Source organism: Brienomyrus brachyistius, chromosome 5 (assembly GCF_023856365.1).
Source record: "Brienomyrus brachyistius isolate T26 chromosome 5, BBRACH_0.4, whole genome shotgun sequence".
Classification (NCBI taxonomy): domain Eukaryota; kingdom Metazoa; phylum Chordata; class Actinopteri; order Osteoglossiformes; family Mormyridae; genus Brienomyrus; species Brienomyrus brachyistius.
This window is the reverse complement of record NC_064537.1, coordinates 36604349-36630093: the sequence shown is the minus strand read 5'-3', so window position 1 is coordinate 36630093 and position 25745 is coordinate 36604349. Positions and strand designations below refer to the sequence as shown.

At 41.8% G+C, this 25745-nt stretch overlaps 1 protein-coding gene across 3 annotated transcripts; it reads right to left on the bottom strand.

Annotated features, from left to right (window-relative positions):
* Window positions 1-1431: 1431 nt before the first annotated feature.
* LOC125742714 (RUN domain-containing protein 3A-like) lies at window positions 1432-24404 on the bottom strand. 3 transcript variants are annotated; one of them, XM_049014963.1, is made up of 12 exons: window positions 23922-24403; window positions 23613-23763; window positions 21619-21746; window positions 20580-20713; window positions 20013-20098; window positions 15976-16065; window positions 10105-10185; window positions 9716-9881; window positions 6065-6222; window positions 5776-5895; window positions 2751-2854; window positions 1432-2523 (listed from the first exon to the last, which is right to left on the bottom strand). In XM_049014963.1, exons 2-12 carry the CDS (start codon window positions 23717-23719, stop codon window positions 2381-2383), a joined length of 1317 nt encoding a protein of 438 aa, XP_048870920.1. In that variant the 5' UTR covers window positions 23720-23763; window positions 23922-24403; the 3' UTR covers window positions 1432-2380. The 3 variants fall into 3 exon arrangements, 2 of the variants coding, with proteins under 2 accessions (XP_048870920.1, XP_048870921.1); XM_049014964.1 differs by having other exon boundaries at window positions 2751-2851; window positions 23613-24404; XR_007398187.1 differs by having other exon boundaries at window positions 2495-2523; window positions 5216-5895; window positions 23613-24400.
* Between the last annotated feature and the right edge of the window lie 1341 nt (window positions 24405-25745).

Here is a 25745-nt window from a genome sequence, read left to right as displayed (position 1 = left end):
AGTGTGTTTATGGGAATTTTTGACCACTCATCCAAGAGAGCATTTGTGAGGTCAGGCACTGATGTTGGATGAAAAGGCCTGTCTCGCAGTCTCTGCTCTAATTCATCCCAAAGGTGTTCTCTCGGGTTTAGGTCAGGGCTCTGTGCAAGCCAGTCAAGTTCCTCCACACCAGACTTGCTCATACTTGTCCTTGTCCTTGTGGACCTAACTTTGTGCACTGGTGCACAGTCATGTTAGAACAGGAAGGGACTATCCCCAAACTGATCCCATAAAGTTGGGAGCATGAAATTCTCCAAAATGGCTTAGAATGCTGCAGCATTAAGAGTTCCTTCCACTGGAACTAAGGGACCAAGCCCAACCCCTAAAAAACAACCCCACACCATAATCCCCCCCCTCCACCAAACTTTACACTTGGCAAAATGCAGTCAGGCAAGTACCGTTCTCTTGGCATCTGCCCAACCCAGACTCGTCCATGGACCACAAGGCATGCTGAGGGGCAGAGTGTGCAGAGTTGTCAACTGTCTGCAGAGTCAATAGCTACAGACTATCCAAACTTCATGTGGCCTGCAGACAGTTGACGACTCTGCACACCGTGTGCCTCAGCATGCGTTGTCCCCGCTCTGTGATTTTACATGACCTACCACTTAATGGCTGTGTTGCTGTTGTTCCCAATTGCTTCCACTTTCTTATAATACCACTAACAGTTGATGGTAGAATATTTAATAGCAAGGACATTTCACAAATGGACTTATTGCACAGGTGGCATCCTATCACGGTACCTGGCTTGAATTCACTGAGCTCCTGAGAGCTACCCATTCTTTCACAAATGTTTGTAGATGCAGTCTGCATGCCTAGGTGCTGGATTTTAAACACCTGTGGCTATGGAAGTGATTGCAACACCTGAATTCATTTATTTGGAGGGGTGTCCCAATACTTTTGGCAATATAGTGTATCATTGCTTATCCTATTAAATGTTAAATCCTCGGAAAAAGGATGTAACTCCAAAACAATTTGTAAATATATATTATCAATGCACTATTAATTATCATGTAAATCATGTTCTTGTCATATTGGACAAGAGCACACAACCCTCCTTTGTGGATTTATGTCTTTCTATTTGTGTCTTATTCAAAAAGAAGTGGGATACAAACTTCCCACTTCAGAAAATCAAAATCATTTGGTAAGTATTTCAGTCAGAATTCTACAATGCCGTAAAAAATACAAAAATTAAATGTTTTTTTTTCCAGAAAACAGCACTTGTTAGCATTTTATTTTAGTTGTTGAAGCTGCCTGTTTGTTTTGAGGTACAATGTGTTCCTTATATAAAGGCGGTCTTGTGACTCCTCCTGAAATTACACTAAGTTGTCACAATCTTTGTGATATAAGCAAAGAAATCACACGCACGATTAAAAGTGCAAGACCACATTGAGGTGAGAACAAAAGGGAAGCAGTTTATTGCAGAGTAAGCTGACAAACAGCATAGATCCCAGGGAAACCATTAAATTCAAAAAACAGAAAGGGATACAAAAACTGCACACAAATGTTAAAAAATAAAAATAGGTTATACAAAGTACCCTCCATAAACAAACAAACAGATGAATACTTGGTTCATTGCTTCTTCCACTTGCTGAAATTGCAATTTTGATCAAAATCAGTAAAGCTCAAGGTTAAAATTCAAAGTCATTCTCAATATTAGTCATTCATACACTCCAAGTCACACAAAACATAAGAAGATGCACTTCCTGTAAAGCAGAAAGCCATCTGATCACAAATAACCTTAATTTACGTGTGTTTTTATACTGGGAAATCATGGCAGTTCAGTTATGTTTTATGTTGGACAAACATAAAAGGTCAGTCAAGACTGAAAAGACAAATATTTAGGTCTAAGTATAGATTAAAAGTTGGGCAAAGAGAAAGTAGAGGAACACAATTTCAGTTTGGAATGATGTAATATTTTATACATAGCAACAGTCAAACATACGATATAGTTTCAAGTTCCGACAAGGTCTGAAGGAGGGAGAGGGACTGGGAGAAGAGCTGATTGGGAAAGTATTATTCAAGTATATTTCCTTCAATATTTTTCATTATCTCTAACACAATGTCCTCAAAGACAGATTTTTCAGAAGTGTTCGGTCATTCCACCACAGTTCGCTTCTCAGCGCTGTTTGAGATCCTTCGGGCACGCATCAAGCTGAAGAGGACGGAAGGAGCTGGAGGAGGCGGCAGAGAGGGCAGGCGGGAGGGCGGGGGGGGCGCCGAAGCCGCAGAAGGCACAGAGTCCCCTGCTGCAGTTGGGTGTGGGCCCTGTGTGAAGCAGAACTGAATGTGTGGCCCCATTGCATGGGGAGGCGGGAGGGTGCTGGGGGTGGCCAGCTACGCCCTAGCTGGGAGAAAGGGCAGGGCTGGCTTCTGTGCTGATGTTGACCAGACACTCGCTGGATTTCAGGCTGGCCAATGATTTGCAGCTTGGCAGAGAGGCCAGGGATCCACACAGACCCAGCATGGAAGGGGTGTAGTCTTTACCTGGGAAGACACATTGCACATTCAGCAAGAAGTTTCTCTTCAAATGTTTCAGTTTGACTTTTAGAAGAATCTGCACCTTCCTGTTGTGGTTACAGGGCCTAATATAACCTTACATAGCTTGATAAGTATATTCACAAGCTCATTATACCAGTTCTGTTTATTTTCCCAAAAAAGCAACCCATGGTTTCAGTTTGTCAATGATGTGTACAGCATGTGTGCGAGCGTACCTGCTGGACACCAAGGTTCGCCATTCTGCTTCCCCTCGATTTTTTGAGAATCCAGATCCAGGCTAACCTCAGCGGAGAGCTGTTCTACACTGGGGAAGCTCCTCCTCCAGGCAGACAGACACAAAGACACGGTGAGTGACATGCCGATGCACAGATGACTTCACAAAGCAATTTAGGTGCAAAACATATATTTTATACCAGTCAAAAGTTTTTACACAGGATTAATGCTTAACATTTACAAAACACTCAATATTCCTTGCTAACAAATACATTTACAGTATGTTTATTAACAATAAAATGTCAAATCTTTGATTCATTAAAGTAATCTCCTCTAGCAGTTATAACAGCAAAGAAAATTAGAGGCATTCTTTCCACAAGGGACATTAAATACTGCTCAGTTTCATGGGATGAAACAGATAACTATCGCATTTAAGGTTAAATTACATCCTGGAAATTGACTATGCCATCACCACACAACCAATTAATAGGATGTCAGACATGCACTGTTACATACTCTTCCCATGTTATAAAGGAAACTTGTTTTTATTAGACTTATATTTTCGTTTACAATTGTTTACTCAACTACACAATGATTAACAAGAATAAAAATGTAAAAAAATGGAAAAATGTAAAAACCTATGGTGTGCAAAAACTATACGGACTGCTACTGTATAGTTAAAATTCTTTAATTAGTTTGTATGTTCTTGTCTTATTTTTTTCATCCATCCACTCTTCACGCCTTTTATCTAGCTCTGGGTTACAGTAAATTTTAGAGTGTCTTAGGAGGCACATAGTACAAGGTGGAGGATTTTCTAGATGGGATGCCAGTCCATCACAGAGTGTCTGCACACACACCCAGACACACACGCACGCAAACATGAATGCAGACATCCACACACAAACACTCATACATGTGCACACACACATATAAGTAATGCATGACTCACACACATGAATGAGAACCACAAAGGACTTTTCCAAACACTTAATATTATGTGCTAGTAAGCAGTGTAGCTTAGCACTTCTACACTTCACATGAACAATCGGCTGAAGCAGCCAACATGAACCATAGATTCCCGTTAGAGAACTGGAAGAGGAGGTCTTATAGTTATTGAACTTTCATCATCTCTGACGACAGATTAATTTTTGTGTGTGGGTGACAGCTGACTGCAGGATGTGGGATGTGTTGTACGTGTGTGTGCGGTCTGTGGGATCAAAAATAAAGTTTACGTCAGCATTTTTGAAGGATATTGATATAATAACAAGTATCATAACAATCAAAAGTACTACCATAGTATAATTAAAACATATTACCGATATAACAGCTGAGTCGCTGTTTACAGCAATAGGAGTGCTACAACTGTAAGTAGTCCATAACTAACGTTACCTAAATACCGCTTGCGTAATGCTAAGTAAATGATAACCGGCAAACGGCAGAAGTAACGTTTACCTTACTGTATAACTTTCAAGCAAACTAATAATAAACACGCTTTAATATTATACTTTCCATGAATACACTTAGAACAGGTATCGAGTTACAATATTTGAAGCATATTAAAGAGAGGAAAAAGTAAAGTAGCGAGTCTCACAGTAAGCAACACTTAAACGAACCGAGAGAAACCAAACGCCTAATTTTAGTTCCACCTTTAGTCTTTCTGCAAGGACATTATTTCGCTTGGTTAATGTGGTCACGTGACCATTCAATATCAATTACGTAAACTATTTCATCAGTAGTGAGATGGTAGTTGTATTTAGATACAAGTCATTAGTTACATGTAGATGCGTATCTGATAGATGGCAATGTTGTATGTGCAAAGTACGTAACTATATGCTTTATAAGCAGTTTAATTAGCTTTCCATGTAGATACACATTACTGTCATATCAATGTACGCCAATGAGGCTGCCCCACGTGAAGCGAATAACGTCTGGTAAATTGGGTGCATGCCAATGATATGTATGGGATATATTAGACTGTAAGCCAACATTTGGTACTTGACATTTTGAATGCAGAGGACATGGGTGTATGCGTTAATGTGTACTGAATTACTTATTTAAGCCGTTACTGTGTGACGAAATCTTGTTTGTTCAATTACATTAGCTGGCACACATGGATTCAATTAGATTCCCATTGAAGACAGTTAACATTCTGTTGTACTAAATAATGTGTTAGTATAACTATAAGGTATCGATAGTACTAGTGTTGTTTATAATATGTAAAGCATTCTAAGTGCTGTATGACAATGAAGCATTATTCGGCACTTCAGATTTTCAAATTAGACAATCGCGGTTTCGGTTATTCGCAAGTTGGTTGTGAACAATTAAATGGGAGTATTTTAAGAACTTTCCAAAAGATCGCAGACACTTGCAGATGATGTGCAAGACAACAACAATACTCTGAACTTGATTAGGTTTACATAATGTCATATGATATATAAATATTAGTTAGTACAAGTGGATACTATACCTTTAATATTACAAGTCTTTGGGTACGCCGTGAATCTTTGTCTCGGCAATCGGCCTTTCACGTGTTTGCTGTCTGTGGCCGTGGAATCTCGCGTTTCTTGCAGTTACTTTTAAACTTATCAGTGCCTTTAATTTAGCATTTTTAATAAAATAGGTTCAAAACATAGTGCTCTCATTGTGCGCAGCAATAACTTTGTACATACAGAAGCATAATGTAGATGGTTTGTATATTTAAACGTCTAGGTAGCAAATGACAAAGTAATCTGATATGCACGTGTACACTAGAGTACTGTTTGTTTAGAAATTAGTTATATATGCATGAATCCTCATCCACTATTGACCTACTGTTTTAGTTTCATTGTCCAACCCCTGTACATACAGAACAACACCCACATATAAATTTATGCAGACACTGATATAAGTATTAAATCAGTACAGGTTCAGTTAGGGAGATCTACTGGTATTCTGGAATCTTTTCATTCTAATCAGATGGCCCACGGTGTTCACTCATCACGAAATGCTCAGCTACAGCGTGTATCCCGGCTGAACTGGAAAACTCACCTGCGGAAGAGTTTCACATCCTCCTGGTTGTTAAAAGCCTGGCTCGATGGCCACTGGTTGACCAGGGGGATAGTGAGGTCCTTATTCAGGTGACTGGAGTCACATGGTATCAGGCTTGCTCTGAAGGAAACCACAGAACCATACAGTCAGTTATATGTGCAGCTGCAGACCACATGTTGTGCATGTCTTGGGGGTCAATGTATTCTAGAGACCATTATCCTGAGGTTTTCCCACTCAATGGCCGCCTTGGCTGCTCCTAGGTCTAAGTGCCCCACAGTTCCCCACTCACAGCTGTTCCTGTAGCTCGAGTACAATGTCCTCCAGCTCCTTCTTCTCCTGCTGACTCTGTTGCTGAAGCTCCTCCAACCTCAGGGCCAGCCGTTTGTTTTCCGTCTCCAGGTTCTTCAGCTGAGACTCCCGAAGGCGGACCAGCTCCTCCAGATATCCCTGCCGAGGAACATAAGTTGGTCTAACATCACAGCACCGGCAAGCAAGAGACAGAGCACGTAGACAGCAGAGCAATACAACAGAAATGTGAGGTCAAGAAAGTCTGTTACTATTCCTTCAAAATTTAATATGGAGAAATCAGAATCTATATAATGTAGATCTATAAATCAAAATATTACAAAATAATAATTATCAGGGGTGCACATAACTGGCACACATTCGCAGTATAAAGCGATACGTGTGGCATATTTTTTTGTCGTAGCAGCGCAAATGCATATTTGAGCTTTTGTGTATTTACTGCGCATTTTAGCCTTTATACTGTGAAACGAGTACAAATCAGTCACATAAAGGTTAAAATGCATGGTAATTTCTTATCATAAAAGCGCAAATGCGCATATAAATACACATTTGCGCTGCCATGACAAGAAATTGCTGCGGGTATCGCTTTAAACAGCAAACGCGTACTTGCATAACAGTTGTGCACCCCTGATTATTATTATTATTATTATTATTATAAGAAGAAGAGCTGAAGAAGTGAAAGTAAAAGATATCAAAACAAACTCACACCCTTTCAACAAAAGGCACCAGTAACCACAGATTTTATCACTGGTGTATTCCATAACAGCAGCAGTAAACACAATATAACCAGTCACACTTCAGGCCCCTTGAGGCCCCATCTCAGTAATGAATATCCTTTAAATCATTAAGTTTGTCATCAAGCTGCTTCTCCACTAATTTCAGGGCTTCCTGTCTCTCATTTCGCAATGAATCACAGTCTTCCGGAGATTTCCTCCGTTGGCTTTGGCCTTCATGTGAGGAATACACTTTTCCTGTCTTGTCATAATGCTACACCTTTCACTGAGAAAAATGTGACCTTCCTGCTACTAGGCATGAAAAGATAGCAGGCATGAAAAGATTCCTTGGTCTTGGTTGATGTGCTGAGCAGTCAGTGCCGCTTCTTAAAGATTTCCCCCATTACTATTATACATCAATTTATAAAATGCAGCCAACCTGCCAGATTCAGAGTTTCAGATTCAGAGTCATGGCTTAATGCCTTTAAAATTTTAATGTAGGGCACCTCATGAATATGATCTAATTCAACAAAGATCTACAGTTCTGCACAGTATTATTTAATTTCTGACTGCTTGTTTGGGTCCAACACTGATATGTTTCTTGCTAGAGGTCAGAGACTGAGCCTTTGTAGGAATCTTTATCACCGTTTTTATTAACTATACAGTTTTGCTTATAATTAGCCTGGACCTTTCCGAGCTTAGACACACTTATCCAACAGTTTTGCTCTGTGACCAACAGCACTTTGAGTTTTGTGGCCTCCAACATTAGGTAATGTCACTATCCATAAAAAAAACCATGTGCCCCAGTATATCATAAAAGCTTTAGAAAGTGTGTGATTTCCCTGGTAATCATGAAATAGAAGCCAAGCCTGGCATTTTATCTAGGCAACGTTTGGCAACCTTTGCCCCAATCTACCAAAAGGGTCAAATTTGTAAGGCACACTCTGGCAATCCCTCATTCTTCAGCCGCAGAAATCAAGGGGATGGAATAAAGTCCCTGACCCTCCCAAAAAAAACTGTCATGTAGGAGTCCCCAAAAAGTCGTTTCAGTGCAGAAAGCACACTTCCCAGTCAGCTGCTAAAGTAGCAGCACTGATACAATTATGGCTCATATAACACAACCTACACAAAGCTCTTTAAGTTGTTTTGCTTTTCAGCATCTCCTTATAACATGGAGCACAGTTTGTGTTGGGTCCATCAACTGTGTGGGCCCAAATTCCCATACACACGCTGCAATATCTCAGAGATCTACTCAGAAGTAGGATGGTTCATGGAAAATAAGGTCAGGGACATTATTTTTATTCGGTTCCCATTCCAGAATCATATGCGGTCACCTGAGAGGGCATACATGGATTTACCAAGCAGCATCTTCATAACAAATAAGCAATAAGGGGCAATCTCAGAATCTGGAATGTGTGACACTTTTTCCACTCTCCACCTGCGAAGAGTAATCAAATGTCAACTGAGAAATTTTAATTACCATGTCATATAGTTTGCCGAATGATTATCACTTTAATTGACTGGCATATTTCAGCTGCCAGTGCTGGACCAGATGGTATTAATTGTCTCATGGTGCCTGTGGTTTTGGAGGTAGAAATCTAAAATGGGCAGAATAAAATAATTAAAAAATAGGATGTGGCTCCTGGCACAGTTGACCAGTGAAACACAGTATGAATACAAAGAAATTATAATATGCTATAATCAGTTTTTTGCTAAGAACCCAACGTAACACTCATCAGACGTTACATTAACCAGCATAACAACTACATTTTTAATTGCTGAATAACAAGCTTGAGAGCAAAGAGTCTGCCATAACAAAAGAGTACTGATTTCTTCTTTACATCATGACATTTTTGGGATTTGTCACTGGCCATGGTGCCTGTTTTATTCCACTCTATCGCAAAGCATAGTCAGGGGAATATTAGAGAAAGGACTGGATACAATATAAGCGTTTGTATAGTTTTTCCTCATAACTGTCTTGCAGTTGTTTCTAGTCAATCGTTAGAAGTGTAGCCTAGCAGCACTTGTACATAAATCAGCTCATGACAGCGGAATGCTTATTTTATATTATCTGCTTCACTTGTATGTCACTTTGGACAAAAGTGACTACCAAATAAATATGCATGTAAGAATAGAACTGGCCTATGTGGGGATTTTCTCTTTTTAACAGACAAGTCATTATCATATTACTGATAGAAAAAGAAAACTGTTCTGTTTAATTAGAAATTAACACAAAATTTGTTTCAAATAGTTTCATAAGCTTCATATTGACAGTGGCAAATTCACACATTATCGGGGCACATAGAGCATTTATAAGGACAAAGAGATTGTTAAACATTACCAAAAAAATGAAATAAACATCAAAGATAAACTCCCCCTTCCTGATGTGTTGTAATGACCAGATTCACATAAGCCATGATAAGATTAGATGCTAAATATAATATACAGACGCTCCTCTGCTTACGAATGAGATACGTTCCGAACGGTCGTTCGTAACTTGAAATGTTTGTAAGTCATTATTCAACATCATTTAAGGGTATACGCAAGTGCAAAGAACTATGATGCTGGGAGTATGCACGCTACGCTGCTGCGTGACGGGAGTAGCGGCCAGAAGTCGTACTAGGCGGAATTGGTGCGCAGAAAAAAAAAAGATGTTGCGGACAGGAAACGGGAGCACAATGAACACAATTTGGACTTACAGTCCTCTTCATTTGTATGTCTGAAAGTTCGTAAGTTGAACGTTCGTAAGTTGAACGTTGGTAAGTAGAGGAGCGTCTGTATATCAAAAATAATCTGTTGAAACAGTACTGTGTGACTGTGAGTGTATTTTATTTGTCGTAGATAGTTACGACACTCCGTAAGCAGTGATAGGTGGAGGGAATGGATAGATAAGACCATAATGTAATGAACTAGCAGCACACCTTCTGGGCGTAGACGATCTTAAACCTCTGCTCCATCTTGCGGCACTTAGTGCTCCAGCTCTCCTCGTCGGTGACCAGCGGGATGTAGGGATGCTCCGGATAGCTGTCGTCGCTGGTGCTGCTGTCCACGCTCTGCCGGTCGTCATCATCGCTCAGGTAGTCGTAGCTACAGAGGTGCACGGACACAAACAAGGGAGTCCAGCGGGCTTTAACACGCTTATGGACACACTGAACACCTATAAACCTGGAAGATAAACTTCAAAGCATATTGTCATCTGACAGGTTCCCCTGGTGGCAAAACAAACTGCATCATTGTGTGTCAACTGAGTTCCACTGAAAATTGCTTAATAACAATTAAGCACATTGAAGCAAATCACTGAAATACTCACCTCTGAGTGAACTTAAGATATGGTGTGTAGTCAATTACTGCTGCCGACTTGCCGTCCAGGGCCTGTCCCTTCAGACAGAAGCTGCAAAGGTTAGAAGAAAAGGAAAAAAAGAAGAAAGAAATCACCATATTGGGGTCTTTAGCTAGAAGTACTAATGGGAGAACATCTCTCCTTTTCCTAGCATCAGGATTATACAGTTGCACAATATAATCATCTTATGAAAATGTTCTTTATTTGAGCAGCCTTTTTCTTTCCAGGTGAACAAAATACAAATGTCATTAAAGCTGTCATCAGACTTTTTCTATAGAAAAGAAACAAATTTGAGATATTTAACCAACCCATAGCTAATCCAGTGTAAGGAAAAATTGGAATAATTTGCTACTAACTAAATGTCCTTGTAGTGGGACAGCTTCTGGTTGAAGTCGAACTTGGATCGAAAACTTAACAGCTTAACAGACAGGAAGCAGTCAGTATTTATTAGAGGCACAATGTCACAGTGGATCTGCATTCATAGTGGGGTACCGCAGGGTTCAATTTTAGGACCACTATTGTTCCTAATTTACATTAATGATGTTGACACTGGCTGGCCCCCCATCCTGGGTTGTTCCCTGCCTCGTGCCCATTGCTTCCGGGATAGGCTCCGGACTCCCCGCGACCCAGAAGGATAAGCGGTTTGGAAAATGGATGGATGGATGGAATGGTATTGACACCAATACATACCGTAAACTGGCTAAATTTGCAGACGACACCAAGGTGGGTAGTTTAACAGATACTGTCTCTAGCAGTGGAGAGGCTACAATGGGATCTTGATTTAATTAGCGACTGGGCTGATACCTGGCAGATGAAATTTAACATAGATAAATGTATGGTAATCCATGCAGGGGGCAGAAATATAAAGTACAGATATTTTATGGGTTCCACTGACATATAGGCAGCTGATTATGAGAAAGATCTCATTGTGTATGTTGATGCTTCCATGTCCCACTCTCACCAGTGTGGGGAAGCAATAAAAAAGGCCAATAGGAATGTTGGGTTGCATCTCTAGGTGTGTGGAGTTTAAGTCAAAGGAGGTGATGCTACGATTATACAATTCCTTGGTAAAACCCCACCAAGAATACTGTGTGCAGGTTTGGTCACCATACCTTAAGAAAGACATTGCTGCCTTGGAAAAGGTGCAACACAGGGCTACAAGAATGATTCCTGGTCTTAGAGGAATGTCTTATGAGGAGAGGTTAGCTGAGCTGAATCTGTTGCCTCGAGCAAAGGAGACTAAGGGGGGACATGATCCAGGTATATAAGATTCTAACCGGTCTGGGTGCTGTTCAGCCAAATGGCTATTTCAATATTAGTTTAAAAACTAGAACTCCTGGCCATAAGTGGAAATTAGCATTTTAAACTGAATTTGAGGAAACACTTCTTTACACAGCGTGTAGTTAGAGTATGGAATAGTCTTCCTGCTAGTGTAGCGCAAGCTAAAACCTTCTGTTTCTTTAAATCAGAGTTAGATAAGATTTTAACAAATCTGAGCTATTAGTTAAGTTCTTCTCAACCGAGCTTGATGGGCCGAATGGCCTCCTCACGTTTGTAAATTTCTAATGTTCTTATGTAGACATATTAGATGTGCTATTTTGGTCATATCTTAATCTTTTTTTTTTTCTTAAAACTGTTCAGTGTGTTTTTTCGCAGTCATCCCAGTTAGATACCCAGCCAGGGAGATACCAATACATAGTTAGTGCACTGAACGAAGTCACGAAACGTAATCTTTTAAAGTTAATTTTAATTACAAAATGGTTGTTTAAAACTGTTTTGTCTATTTACTGAACAAATTATATAATATATTACCTTGCTGGATGTTTCTTGCTATATAGCTGTTCAAAAACTAAATCACAATTAAACGATTTTGAAAAAACACAAGAAATATTTATTCTCTAAATCTTCGACTTGGCACTTTGTGTTAATTTTTGGGTTTGGTCTCAGTTAAATCTGCCAGTTTTTCCAGAAATGTTTGTCAATCTTAGAACACTGGATAAAAAGGAATGAGTGATTTCTGTCCCAAGGTGGCAGGTGCTGGATTTATCAAAGGCCACAGACATTTAAAGCACATAATGCTGCATTAACTGAGTGACAATAAGTGAAGACCAAACAAGTTGTGTGACCTAATGGGGTTTTGTTGTATGTTCTTTACTATCTTCATTCCTATGAGTTAGGAATATAAAAAAAATACTGTACTAACTTTTCAAAATTATCTCTCAGTAACTGAAAAGCGAAGAACTAGGACTAATCATAGGACTTTATTATTTCAGCAGTTATGTAGTGGAATATATAATTAAATTAAAAATATATTTAAAATATTAAATTTCCATTAGATAGATAGATAGATAGATAGATAGATAGATAGATAGATAGATAGATAGATAGATAGTTTCTTAATCCTCAGAGGAATATTTGGCCTTTACTACAGCAAAAAGAAAGAGAAATGAACAAAAAATGGTTGGTGGTATACTTCACAGGATAAAAAATTTTAAAAAATAAAGGTGCCAGACAATGAAAAGCTGACTTTACCTCCGGATAGCTGAACAAGAAGGGTTTGGTACAAGAAACTGATACACCTTGAATGTCAAACACTGTTCCCTCTTTCAAACATAAATCTCACATGTGTAAAGGTGGTAAAATGGGCTGATTCCAAACCCCTAGACTGTTATATCGTAACTGCACCACTAAACCTAACATGCACCAGCCCTCTTTCAAGCTCAATGGACCTGCACAACCTGTAACATTCACACTCCTCCCTCCAGGGCCATGTGTTTCCACAAGAGCGCCCAAGGAGGAAGAGCGGAGGAAGTCACTGATGTAAGGTTATTTATTACTAGTAGGCTAGAACATAAGTGCTGTTCAGGGGTCCAAAAGCTCCCGTTAGCAGCTAACATAGTTGGAGACATTTAGTTGATAGCAACTATGCTTTTGGGAAAAGTACCCCAGTTAAGCAGGGGAGCAGTAAACGACATTATGGAGTCTGTGATACTGACATTATCAAGGGGTGGCTGTACTCAACACAACAGAAAGCAGTAGTGTGTGCCACGCCCCCCTGATTATCCACGTGTGCTTCCCTGATCGTACCCAGCTGTGTCTAGTTATTTTGCTCCGTCTTGTGTATTTCAGTCCGCGTCTTGCCTTGGTTCCTTGTCTGTCATTGATGTGAGCTGTCGTCTGATGTTTCTTGCCCTGAGTCTGGAGAATAAACCCCTAGTTTCCCTGACTTTGGACTTCCTGCCTGATCTTTGCCTGTCTGCTTGTCCGTGCGCCTTACCCGTTCACCGGCGATCTTAACAGAATGACAGACCTACTCAACAAGGCACAGCAGCTGAAAGAGAGCCAACGTCCGGGAGGACCCCGTCGCGCTGAACTTAGCCACTGACAGCAGCGATCTCCTGCTGGCGATGTCTCCACAGGAGGGCGGGCATCGTCTGGGAAAGGTGCACTCCAACCTCCACCTAACGGCGCGGAGGTTGGGGCTGGACGCACTGTGCATCGTGGAGGTTGTTCCCCAGCCGTCCGTCCCGTCGGACGTGGGGCAGCCTCCCGCGGCAACCTTGACCAAAAGGAAGAAGAAGAAGAAGCAGGCAACCGCCCCTGCGATCGCTCTGGGAGCGTGCACGCTCGTCCCCGCTTCTCTCCCAACCGGGGAACTGGAGGACTCCCCGGCCGTCCTTAACGTCACCACCGCTGCTAAGCTGCCCGCGCAGGCAGCTTCCCCCATCTGGGGAAAGCACCCAGCCACCGCGGAGCTGCCACCGCCCCTCGAGCGGTACTGTTTCGGGCCCGAGCGGCTGGCCAACAAGGGGGCCAGCGCGGTGTGGGATGCTATCCCATGTGTACCCCGGACACTTAAAGGGGCCACGCCCGTCTTGCCCGCACGGGACCTACTGGTCCCGCCGCCTGCGGCTCCAGCGCCCGAGCGGCCGCCCGCGCAGGCGCCCCCTCTGCCAGTGACTGTGCCCCTTGTGACTCCCGTTCCTTGCCCCATGCCGGTCCCTTCTGCCCCAGACCCGATCCTGGTGACTCCTTTGCCCTCGCCCCGGCGAGCTCGACCCCCACCAAGGGTCCTTATGTCTGTGTCCCGTAAGGGGAGAGAACACAGACGCAGGGCTGGGGTCCCTCCCACCCTGCCCCCTGGCTCGCCCTCCCTCGCCTGCGCTGGGGCTCAGGAGGTGCCTGCGGGTCCTGGCCCTCTGGGTCGGCTGTCACCTACGGGTCCCCCTCCACAGCCTCGTCACCCTGTCTCGCTCCCTGCTCCGGTGCCTCATTGGTAGCCTGCGATTCCCCCTGCTCCGGTGCGTCGGAGGACGTCGCCGCCTGTTGCGGCGTCCCCCCCTCCTTGCCTTCACCAGGGTCCCCTCCAGCTCCCTCGTCCCCTTCCCTGGGTCTCCCTCCACCTCCCTCCTTAACCCCTCCATCAGTCCCTCGCCCTGCCTCCTCTACCGCTCCGAGGTCCCCTCCTGCTCCAGCCTCCCGTCTGCCTGCGGCCCCTCCGACGGCCACCCGTCGCCCACTGGGGCTCCCTTGGGCTCCCCTTAGTTCTCCCTACTCCCCTGCCTATCTCCCTCCTTTGTTTGCTCCTCCTCCCGGCTTTGTTCCTCCTGTCTCCATTCCTCGTCCCTTTGTTCCTCCTCTGTTCACTCCTGGCCCTTTTGTCCCACCTGTTCCTGCTGTATCTCCTTTCCTGATCTGTCTGTATGTCTTTCCCGTCCTCTGTCAAGTCCTGACCTACGTCCTGTCTCTGTGCCAGTTCTGTGTTTCAGTCCTGTTCCCAGTGTCTCGTTAATGGTTTTTTTTTTTCTTGTTTTTCAGGTCCTGGTTCCCCAGTCTCGTCTCGTCCGTCGCCTCCCCTGAGGCCTTTGGGGGGGGGGGGTTCTGTCACACCCAGCTCGTACGATCCTCGTGTGTGCCACGCCCCCTTGATTATCCACGTTTGCTTCCCTGATCGTACCCAGCTGTGTCTAGTTATTTTGCTCCGTCTTGTGTATTTCAGTCCGCGTCTTGCCCTGGTTCCTTGTCTGTCATTGATGTGAACTGTCGTCTGATGTTTCTTGCCCCGAGTCTGGAGAATAAACCCCTAGTTTCCCTGACTTTGGACTTCCTGCCTGATCTTTGCCTGTCCGTACGCCTTACCCGTTCACCGGCGATCTTAACACTCAGCTTGCCATTTGGAGTTCTTGATAAACATTGCCTGACATCTGTCGCTGAAGGAAGTCATTATGTGGTGCATGACTGTAGATATATAGGGTGTGTGTGAGCCATCACAGTGCTTCACTGTGAACCAGCCAATTAGAGCAGAGCTTATCAACATACTAATAAGCCTACCAAAAAAGGGAAACTGGCCTGTGTCTTTCTAGGGCCAAATAACAGGGTTATAAATGGGCATGTAAAACCACTTCTGGTCATTTTTCATCTAAACGTACTTTACTTCAGACATCAGAGAACCATAAGGAAAAAATGCATTCTTTGGCATCTTTAAAAATGACTTAAGTCTGTGTACAGGAATAAATACAAATATGTTGCTGCAATGTGCAAACAGTGCTTTACAGTAACAGGTAACCACAAATGCAAGTTGATATTTGCACCATAATAGTGTAAAATGAGAAACAAATGAATAAGTTGAATGAATGAATAGAAGAGAATGTGAATAATGTTGCAGTCTGCAGGCACAAGAGCTTGTTCCTCAATAAACATCACACATACATTATGGTTCTCAGTAAGGTGTCGGTCTCCTATGAGGCTTATCAAACTAAAAATGGTTCCTCTTTGCTACAAAGGACAAAGTTTTGATCACGGACGCAGAGTCCTGACCCCCCCCCCCCCCAGTTGTCTCACCTGAAATCTATGGCCCCAAGTCCGATGAGCATGCCGGTGAGCACCGTGGCCTCTTCTCTCAGCATGATGGCACCGTCGTCATAGAACCTCCTGGAATGGCAGAAGGCCTTCAGCTTCCGCAGCTCACAGACACTGAATCAGCTTACGGTAGAGCCTGACTCATTCACATTGCTGAAATTTACCACAAAAGCTTGGCATTCTTGGTAATCAATGGTATTGACAGACAGTGATTGATGTTTTCAGCTTATTAATACCCTTTATTCCCTGAAAAACTGACAGATGTTTTCAAAATTACAATCCTTAGTTGTAACACTTAGTGCTGAAATGTCACTCTAATCTAGAAACACATAAAACAAAGGAGTTTACATTTATATCATCCATTTCAAGCATGTTTTCCATCCATCCTTCCTGTAACATTCTATATCCTGTACAATGCAGCATAATTGAGATGCCAGGAAACACAAACCACGATGCAGGCTACCAGTTCATTACAGAGCACACATTCCCACACTATGACGTAAACTGGCATACCTGCATATCTTTGGAGTAGTTTCTCACTTATTAAGCAAAAGTATTTTGTGACATTTTATATGTACATTATCTCTACCAGATTGTTACAATGAGTAAAACTTGTATAATACAAAAAATTTATAAAACTAACTAGATGGTTCAGGTATGCAGTTACAATGAGAAATTCTGAAAAATTCCCAGCTAAACTTGTGCTACATCTTTTATAGTTTTTTATGATAAAAAAAACTTTTATTGAGAAAACATCTCTATTAAAAACAAATCTAAGTTATCATTCACATCATTGATTAAATACATAAATTCTGCAAAATTCTACAGTTAAATAGTATTTTGCAAGTGTCCCCATGTTTTTAAACAATCCTGTCATGTTTACATAAAACACTACATAAAATCTATGCTATACGCCTTCAAGGTTATGACTCAAAGGAAGTGGCATTGTTTGACTGAGTGGATTTGGTGAGTTTTGTCCTTGAATTGTATTACGTACAGCTTGTTTTCGTATGTTTTTTTAGAAGGACGAGTCCAGCCTTGGAGGGCCAGGGTGCAGCACAGCTTGCAGATTTTCCTGCTCAAACACCTTAATCAGCTAATCAGCAGGTTTACGAGGTATGTCTGAGCAGGGAGATCTGCAAACTGTGTTGCAGACTGGTGCTCCAGGGCTGGAATAGGGGAAACATTAGCTAAAAGGTCATGCCCTCTCACACTAAAATATCCGAAAAATGAATGAAATTGTTGTAAATCCAAAATCTCTGAAAAGGCTACTGAATGCCTTACATGCTCACAGTTTTAGTACAAGTATGCTAACAGGCTGAGCAATGGTCAGGCCCTGTCGCATCGGAGTGCCGGGGCCTTACAGATGAATGGCATTGTTTCTTTATTGCATGTAAGATGTATTCAACACATGCCATAGTAAAACACTGTTTGAATATATAGGCGTGACACTGTAAATCGTTTTATGCTCATATAGATAAAAGTTTTGATTTGGGTCCCTCTTTTACCTAGTCCAATGTAGCACCGCTTTTGAGGTTGCAGTTTTTAATTTTAATATTTGAATTCATATATACGTAGTTATACAGTAATGCGCCGCATAATGACATTTCATTCAATGAGGGACCACATATACAACAGTGGCGCCATAAGATTATACAGGAATGGAGCTGAAACAATACATTGCCTAGTGATGTCGTAGCTATTGTAACATCATGGCCCAATGCATTACTCACAAGTTTGTGGTGATGCTAGTATAAGCTTCCAACTGCGTTGCCTGCTGTACAAAAGTGTAGCACATACAGTTCTCTACAGTACATAATACTTGATAATAATAATAAACAATTATGTTACCGGTTTATGTATTTACTATAAAGTACATTTTATCGTTATTTTAGAGTGTAGTCATTCAATTTTTCCCCGTCAATGAGTGATGCATGTACCCATGTGTTACCCATGTATGAGCTTTGAGTAATAATGATTGTAATTATTTCATTAAATTGTTAAATCACTTGTTAAACAAATTGTTAAATGTAATGTTTTATGTTGAAATATTGTGAAATTAGTTTACTAAATTACAAACAGGTTTGGCCTATATCAGATGTCAGTCATATTCTAATGAATTATGTCCTTGGCTGAACTTGAATGTCTATTAAGTTAACATTAAAACCACAAGAATAAATAAAAATATGAATGCTTACTAAATTCTAATTAGAGTGCACAAAACATAACTTTTCCTGCATAGTCCAGCAAAACCTTCATTGTGATCAAGGGCGTAACAACTGCAGGGGATCAAACTAGCACAGATAGTCAGTCCCGTCATAATGCTATCAGTCCTGTAACGCCATAGTCAGTCCTGTCATAATGCTGTCAGTCCTGTCATGCCATAGTCAGTCCTGTCATAACGCTGTCAGTCCTGTCACGCCATAGTCAGTCCTGTCATAACGCTGTCAGTCCTGTCACGCCATAGTCAGTCCTGTCATAACGCTGTCAGTCCTGTCACGCCATAGTCAGTCCTGTCATAACGCTGTCAGTCCTGTCATGCCATAGTCAGTCCTGTCATAACGCTGTCAGTCCTGTCACGCCATAGTCAGTCCTGTCATAACGCTGTCAGTCCTGTCACGCCATAGTCAGTCCTGTCATAACGCTGTCAGTCCTGCCATGCCATAGTCAGTCCTGTCATAACGCTGTCAGTCCTGTCACGCCATAGTCAGTCCTATCATAACGCTGTCAGTCCTGCCATGCCATAGTCAGTCCTGTCATAACGCTGTCAGTCCTGTCATGCCATAGTCAGTCCTATCATAACGCTGTCAGTCCTGCCATGCCATAGTCAGTCCTGTCATAACGCTGTCAGTCCTGTCACGCCATAGTCAGTCCTGTCATAACGCTGTCAGTCCTGTCACGCCATAGTCAGTCCTGTCATAACGCTATCAGTCCTGTCACGCCATAGTCAGTCCTGTCATAACGCTATCAGTCCTGTCACGCCATAGTCAGTCCTGTCATAATGCTATCAGTCCTGTCATGCCATAGTCAGTCCTGTCATAACGCTGTCAGTCCTGTCACACCATAGTCAGTCCTGTCATAACGCTGTCAGTCCTGTCATAACGCTGTCAGTCCTGTCATAACGCTGTCAGTCCTGTCACGCCATAGTCAGTCCTGTCATAACGCTATCAGTCCTGTCATGCCATAGTCAGTCCTGTCGTAAAGCTGTCAGTCCTGTCCCGCCATTCTGCTTTTGTAAAAATCTCTAATGTAAATGTAGTTTCTTTTACAAATATATGAGTGCCTGCCAGTTATTCTATGCTTACCATCCACTACAGGCGACTGAAAAGTTGCTTACACTTCTTATAGGAATTCCAGAACCATGCAAGATACAATCAGGGGCATGTTATTTGTAAGAAAGAAATTCATTGTAATATATACAAATTTGTCTGTGACAGGGCCTGACATTTTAGGGGTGAAATGCATATAAAATGTACTTTACTCAAGCATAAAACCACGTTGAGATGCCATGATATGTGTTTCACATAGTCTAACATGTCCTCCATATGATTCAGTGTTCAGATTCAAGAATAAGATCTTTTTTGCCCCAGGATTTGTAGAAGTGGAAATGCACACTTCTGACATAATGTTCCTTTTAATGAGGAGTGAATTTAATATGATAAAAGTAGAAAAATTACTGCTCACAGTATTCAAAAAATGGAACTTGACAGCATGTGTATGTTCCACTGCTAATAAGAATGCAACACATTTTATTAAATATATTTAGTAGCATCTGTGCTGTTCTAATTAACTGCATTGCTTTGACTTGAAGTGTTAAAAGTAATCTGAAAATGCTAACAGATTTGTTGTTCCAAAAACAATTGACTGGTCAATTTCAGTACACATCTATATCTGGTTATATGATATTTCAACGGTGCAGCATCTGCACAGAGTTACTCCAAAACGCGACATGTAATTTTCAGCACAGAGCACTTTTTGCCGTCATGCAGTCAGCTGACATTCAGTTGTGCAGCACTGACCTCGTCGTCCGCGTGTCCCTCAGGGCTGTCGCAATGTACTCAGAGAGACGCTTCTCCATTAAAGCCACTCGAAGCCAGGCCCGTCCCTGTGTGGGAAAGGCAGCTGGTCAGCCCAGGAATACAGAGTGCGCTCTCTCCTGTTGGGGAGCAATTTGCTGTCTACTCTCCTCTACATATCATTATCCTCCCTTTTCCAAGGGGCTTGTGCTTTTTGGGCTTAGCAAATCGACAGTCATTTATCTCTAATACTGTCCTGGGTGACCTTCCCTTTTCGGTCACCCTTGATCAAAGCTCAATTCCCACAGCTAAATTTGGCCCAAAGCTTAATTCTTAATTAACTGGTTCCTAACTAATTTTACATTAGTCTTGAACACTGGATGCCAAGATACCTCCGGAAGTCATATGCTAATGCTGGCCAGGCACTGCGTTTGTTTAGTCAACACAGCACCATAGTTACTGCAGCGAGACTTAAAACAGCTGCATTATGTCCTGGTTCTGGCCACTGCTGTGCAGGTGAGAACAGACAGGATGTAGATGATCCCCGTGGCGGGGGTCATGATGACTTGCCTTGGCGAGTGAGGTGTTGATGTTCTCCATGTTCTCTATGCTGCTGATGCAGTTGTTCTGCACCTTGCTACAGGCAACGCGGATGAAATCCCAGAAACTGCGCTGTCCGTCATAACTGAACCAGCTCCCAGGACCTGTATGAACAACCGGAAGCCCACAACTGTGCGCTTCTTATTCCAAACACTAATTTTAGTAGCACAATTTGAATATTAGGAATGTTTTTGATTTCAGGGGAAATTCATTTGCATACAGCAGGAACATAAAGTACAAAAATAAACATGCAATTTAAATAGTAAAAATAACATATAAAATTACATATAAAACATCTTCAGTTCTCAACAGCATATTAATAACTGCAAACTTTCTTAAATATGACCTCTCTTCAGATATTTCTATTTTAAAAACACTGATGTGTTTAAATATTTCATTTCCAATAGTGCATATGTTTATGTTTATTAATATTTGCCAACCTGGTCAAATCCATTGACAAATGTATGAGACATGCATTCAAAAGTGTACACAGCACTGAATATTCCCTCATTTGACATACTGATGTACATTGCAATAGACCTCAAAATGATATCACAGTGAGGCAAGTCCTTATTGGGCAATACTGGATAGTTGTTTTGTTTTCATGGCATTTGCATTTACAAAGATATGTGTAGTGAACTACAGAAACCATTCCGGAGAATGCCTCTTATAGGTCGCCCAGGAAACTCGGGCACATGCGGAGAAACACCAGGATGGCAGGATGAGTGGCAGGTTGTGTGTTTCTTCCTGGAAGCACATTCACCCAATGGCTGCTCTTGCACATGAAGGCGCAGGCTGGCCTCCTCTGTGCCTGGCCATGCACACACTGATGTGCTGGCGAGCTGCTTGCCTTTCAGGCTTCTGCCTGCTGACCCTCTATCCAGTCAGCCATGAAAAGCAGGTCTGTGGCCCAGCACAGTGCAAAGGATGCCTATACAGACACAGAAGCTAATCTCCCTTTCAGTGAAGGCTGTGGGAAAGAACACAGGGAGTAATACCCCCTCTATACCTGTCGTGTTACCCTTGAAGCGGTGGCTGAGGATGTGCTCTAGAATGGCTGCAAAATTGATGAATTCCTCGGAGGAATCGTCAATGGGCTCAGCTGTGTACTTCTCCAGCAGAGTCTTCACAGAAAACCTGCCCAGACCAACGTCACAGTTACAGCCAGCAAAACCTTCGTCATGATCAAGGGCATAACAACCGCAGGGGGTCAAACTAGCACAGAACAACAGGCTGATAACAACATCCACACAGGATATGGTGTTATTATGATAGTGATGCCAGCAAAGAGAAACAAGATTATAAAAATGTCTAATCTGCTTAATCTTAATTATTCAACATTGCAGACACAGCTTCACTCACAAAAACAGAGCACAGGCATTCCTGCTTTGCAATCTCCAATTACAAAATATTAAATCTGCACACACTGTTACAGGTGAAAGAAATGGTCCGGAACAGAATTTCAGCTCAATATTTAATTCTGTATATTCTATATATTATTTTGTTGCAGGTGTTGAAAACGGATAACAGAGAAAGCAGCACGATCATTCAGCAGACCCAAGTATGCCCTTAATACGCTTTAGTTAGGAAAGTCTTGAAATGCATAAAAAAGTATAACTAATACACATAAAAGCAATTCCCTGACTCATAATCAATCCACATGACTAAGTCTATTTATCATTAAAGGTGATTACTGTGAGACATGGTCTTCAGTAATATAAGGTGTATATATAAGAATGGTCAGGGGGGAAAAAATCAGAGAATTGAGTATTTGAGCTTGTAGTGTGGGAGTGTGAGCAAAATCCCAGAACGCCCCCCTTTACACAAACAGCTTCCGAAAAAGGACTTAAAAACTTTAATTAATTGTGTGAGGGAGTTTAGCTTAGTGCCAGCTGTAGGGACAGGGCCTGCGGACACACACAAGCCCATGTTTGACAGCTCTCAGGGTGTACGCTTGTTATATCAATGGCTAGTGAGCATAGCCATCAAGGCAAGTGATTTCACCACCAATTGTCTTGTGTCCAACAATGTCTTCTTGAGCCTTGCCATCAAGTTCCCATGACAACAACACAATAAGCCCACTGTCCTCAGCGACCCAGAATATGCGCCGGACAATCCCCCGGTGTATTAATTAATACGACACGTTATCATTCAAAAGTCTTGCAACAAAAGAATGAGAATAATGCACTCATCTTTTTTGAAAGAAGACCTTCCACTTTTATTATTCAAATATATCGTATATTAGTTTTTGGCATAGTAAACAGGACACACATGTACAAGGATTTTATATAAATATAAATATACACTTCATATATAAATGATAAAGTTTTCATTTGTATTGCGATAATTTATTATGAGTTCACAATCAGCTGATGACAATGGATCCCTGGGGTACCAGGCTGGGTACCAGGCTATGTCCTTGCTAAAGCAGAAGGTTGTCGTCATAGCAACGACGTTCTTATTGACGCAAAAATGCATCCATACGGCAGGCAGCCCCACCATCAGGCCTGTGACCTTTTTCTTCCCCTTTTTTTTAAAAGTAAAGGGATTGATGCGCCGGATGCTTTGGTGCACCTTTCCAAAACTCACCAGGGATACAATGTCCTTTTCTAAAAATGAATGTAGCATGCGGAGGAAAAATTATTTCCAAACTGCTTATACGCAAACATGGCCCGCTATGTAGGCTACAGTCTCGGCATCTACAGTAGCAATTATTATTTAGATTTAGGTCAAATAAAAACAACCATTTTGTATAAATGGAAGCAGATCACATCACGTCACCAAATCCCTTTCTGTTCTTTCTTTAACGCTAACCAAGACATACGCAGGCCTGTGTCTGTCAAACCAATAAATTAAGGGGTATAACGACAAACAGATTGAAAAAATGTAGCACCCAACAGTAATACTGTACATTATTTATGGCTTGCTGTGCAATTGATCGTTATTAACCTATTTAGTATTGAGCAGACGTCTAGCAGGCGCTAAGGCCACGGTAACCATTACCTGCAGACCGTGATGAGGTTCTTGCGCTCCACGGCGACGTTTCGAGAAGATGCTTTTTTTGATGACAGACCCATAGCCATTGCTGACTGAAGGCAGCTCGTTTCCATCCGGCACCAAGCCTCGCTGTATCCCCGGACCACGAAACGCCTTCCTTGTTAAGCCATGCAAAAGACAGCACAAAATCAGATTTTTCACCGTGGCTCTGGTGGTAAAAAAAGATGAAGAGCGCTGAGTCTCCGGTACTGGCGTATCCAGCCTGGGGGGAGGTGGAAGCAAGAGACTGATCCTTTACAAAACACTTGAAATCACCGTCTTGTTTTTTTCTCGATCTGCTGAGGCATCCAAAGCCGTGGCCTTTTTCCTCCGAATAGTTAATAAATGACTATTAACCCCGAATAGAGGAGCGCTTCACACAGCCCTCCGCGTCTTCTCTATTTCTGCGTCCTGCCCTCTTTCCCCAGTCTTTCCTCTCTCGGCTGCCGGTGATGTCATCGTCCCACTCCGCGTACGGTGACGGGCTGGCAATGCACCGTCCGACCCACTACGCAACGACAATAATTGTCAACATTGCCCCCCAAAATGCAATAAACCAAAATATGTAATCGATATTTTTTTTTCAGTTTAAAAATGTATGTTTGTTGTCTTTAATAATGATATCATTTTTCCTCTCTTTTTGATATTGCATTATTATAGGAGGCTTGGGAAATATGACAGGTCTTAAAGCCCACTTCACGCAGTTGTGATTGAGTACTTTGTTTCAAACAGTATTTCGCCTTTTGTTAACCCTGACTATCAACATATCATCCCCTGAAATACTGGCATTATAGCAAAATAATATCAATCATTAACTCCAGCTGTAAAAGGTAAAAACAAAGTTTCAATATTGTCAAACAAGACAATCACACGCCAGGAACTTGTGGTACTTCCACAATGAAGAAAAGAGCGAAACGTTCCCTTTAACAGCCAACAGAGTGATCTCACTTCTGTAAGTGCAAGCTTAAAGGAAATGCTGCCTGGAAGTCCACTACAAATAAGTTTAGTGAAAATGAAGCATGTGTCATTTCCAGCAGCGTATTTTCCAATTCTGACTCATGGACGTCGTTAGGTCCGATAACTCGGGACTATAGCCCCGGGTATTTTAAACCTATAGTATTTTAGTCCCGATGCCAGTCTTTCGTCAAGAGAAAAATGTCAAGCCGTAGGTAAACTTCACTTAGCCCCTGATCTTTTCAGTAGCTAGAAATAACCTTGTCTGATTTATTACTGGCACATACCAATGGCTGACCTCATCAAATTGCGTTTAGTGGAACTGCTTTATAAATTTTACTAGAAAGCTGAAGAAGGTCGCAATGCGTTTATATGGGTCATTTTATGACTATTAATAGCTGAAAGCTTTAAGTGTTGTCTACATCACCACATTAACTACAGTACACGTTAGATTAATTCATTTAAAACGTAAATTCAAATCAAATACAATCTCAAAGAATGTACATGTGTATTTTTTTTGCCCCTTTCACCCTATTAGGGCAACCAAAACACTGATAAACTGAAACGGAGAGGAAGCAGAACTACGATGTTTCACAATTATGACTCTCTTCATAATGGAGAAAATGAATTTGAAACACATACGTGAAACAATGAAAAGGTGCCTAACGAAAATAAAACACATTAAAGTAGGCAACGAATCAACAAATGTTATTGTGTCGTACTATACAAGCTATATAGTAGCCTTAGAATAATAGGTCCAAGAATCTTTGGGGGATCAAAGGAAATTTTTAAGCATAATAATTTACATATTAACTAACGTAAATGTGTAACATCGAGTGGATGTTTAGGGTGGAGTTCTATATTCTTTCAAGGAAACCACTGCATGAATTTAATGACATAACTTTAACTGTCGACTGTGTTGGGGGAACCATCTCCTTGTCCAGGAGGTATATGATGATCATGTGGACAGGAAGATTCTATAAACATAATTTCTGATTTTAGTTTCATAATTATCTGAGGCACTGTTGGACTCGGTAACACGACAGACACCGTCGCTTTCAAGTACAGTGCAACTGCAGTGCTGCGAGATTAAATTATGCCACCTCGTGGCACTTCCTGAGATTTTTCATGGCCTCTCACTGATTT

Coding starts and splice junctions, on each gene's coding strand:
- LOC125742714 (XM_049014963.1), bottom strand. CDS start 23,719: ATGGAAACGAGCTGCCTTCAGTCAGCAATGGCTATGGGTCTGTCATCA. Junction 21,747..23,612: donor AACCTCATCACGGTCTGCAG/GTAATGGTTACC, acceptor TGGTCTGGGCAG/GTTTTCTGTGAAGACTCTGC. Junction 5,896..6,064: donor CTCGAGCTACAGGAACAGCT/GTGAGTGGGGAA, acceptor GGTTTCCTTCAG/AGCAAGCCTGATACCATGTG.